Here is a 1,135-nt window from a genome sequence, read left to right as displayed (position 1 = left end):
TCAAGTCTTTTTTTGTTGTGTTATCGCTGTTCAGAAAAAAAAATTTGGAAACGGCTCAGCCATAGTTTGCTAGCGATTTCTCGTGTACTAACTCAACGGGTACCATGGCGTTGAATTACTCAGTGCTGATGATAGTACACGTGCTCTGAACCACGCGCCACGAGCGAATCCAGGCCAAAACGCCCCGGTCCGGGATCGTCACTTTGCCATCCAGGCCGACGTAGCCATGATTTCGATCCAGGACTGCCGCATCCTCTCCATACAGAGCCACGTCGTGTCCGGCTATGTGGGCAACAAGTGCATCGCCTTCCCACTGCAGATCCTGGGATTCGACGTGGACACCGTGGACACCGTCCAGTTCTCCAACCACACGGGCTACCCGGTCTGGAAGGGCCAAGTCACCGACACCGACGACTTTGACGCGCTACTCGGCAAGCTGGACACGTCCGTGTACACGCACGTCATGACGGGATACGTTTCCTCGGTGGCTCTGCTCGAGCGCATCCGGGACCTCGTGGCCGAAATGAAAAAGGCCAACCCCGAAGTCGTCTACGTATGCGACCCGGTGATGGGAGACCACGGTTTTCTGTACGTCCCCGCGGAGTTGGTGCCCATTTACAAGAGAGACCTCCTGCCGATGGCCGACATCGTGACGCCGAACCAGTTCGAGTGCGAGCTGCTGACTGGACTCACGATCCGCGACGAACCGGCGGCGCTGGACGCCATGGAGCAACTGCACGTCATGGGAGCCACGTCCGTCGTCATCACGTCGACCACGGTCGACGGCAACGCGTCCCTGCTGGTCGTGTTCGCCAGCAAGCGCACGGGCGACCGGATGACTTCGCTGCGGGTGGACGTCCCGCGAATGGACGCTCACTTCTGCGGCACTGGTGACTTGTTCTCGGCCATCCTTGTGGGCTGGATGACCAAGTCGAACAACAACCTGCGCGTCTCCGTCGAGAAGACAGTCTCCACCCTGCAGGCGGTGCTGAAGAAGACCTACAGGCACGCTAAGAACACGCACCTGGAGCACGACCTGAAGTACGGAAGCCACGAGCTCGAGCTTCGGCTCGTTCAGAGCAAGGACGAGATTGAAGAGCCACCGCCGAGCTTCAAGTCTGTAGCCCTCACCTGA

General features: G+C 58.7%; 1 protein-coding gene across 1 annotated transcript; it reads left to right on the top strand.

Annotated features, from left to right (window-relative positions):
• The first annotated feature begins 226 nt into the window (after nt 1-226).
• On the top strand, nt 227-1,135 carry LOC144157925 (pyridoxal kinase-like). The gene has a single exon (XM_077688641.1). It carries the CDS (start codon nt 227-229, stop codon nt 1,133-1,135), a length of 909 nt encoding a protein of 302 aa, XP_077544767.1.

The sequence above is a fragment of the Haemaphysalis longicornis genome, unplaced genomic scaffold, assembly GCF_048455015.1.
Source record: "Haemaphysalis longicornis isolate Haplotype H1 unplaced genomic scaffold, Haemaphysalis longicornis Haplotype H1 scaffold_10, whole genome shotgun sequence".
NCBI classification, from domain to species: domain Eukaryota; kingdom Metazoa; phylum Arthropoda; class Arachnida; order Ixodida; family Ixodidae; genus Haemaphysalis; species Haemaphysalis longicornis.
This window is presented reverse-complemented; position numbering and strand designations above follow the sequence as displayed.

Bases quoted from the DNA above. Each gene is read 5' to 3' on its own strand.
- LOC144157925 (XM_077688641.1), top strand. From the start codon at position 227: ATGATTTCGATCCAGGACTGCCGCATCCTCTCCATACAGAGCCACGTC.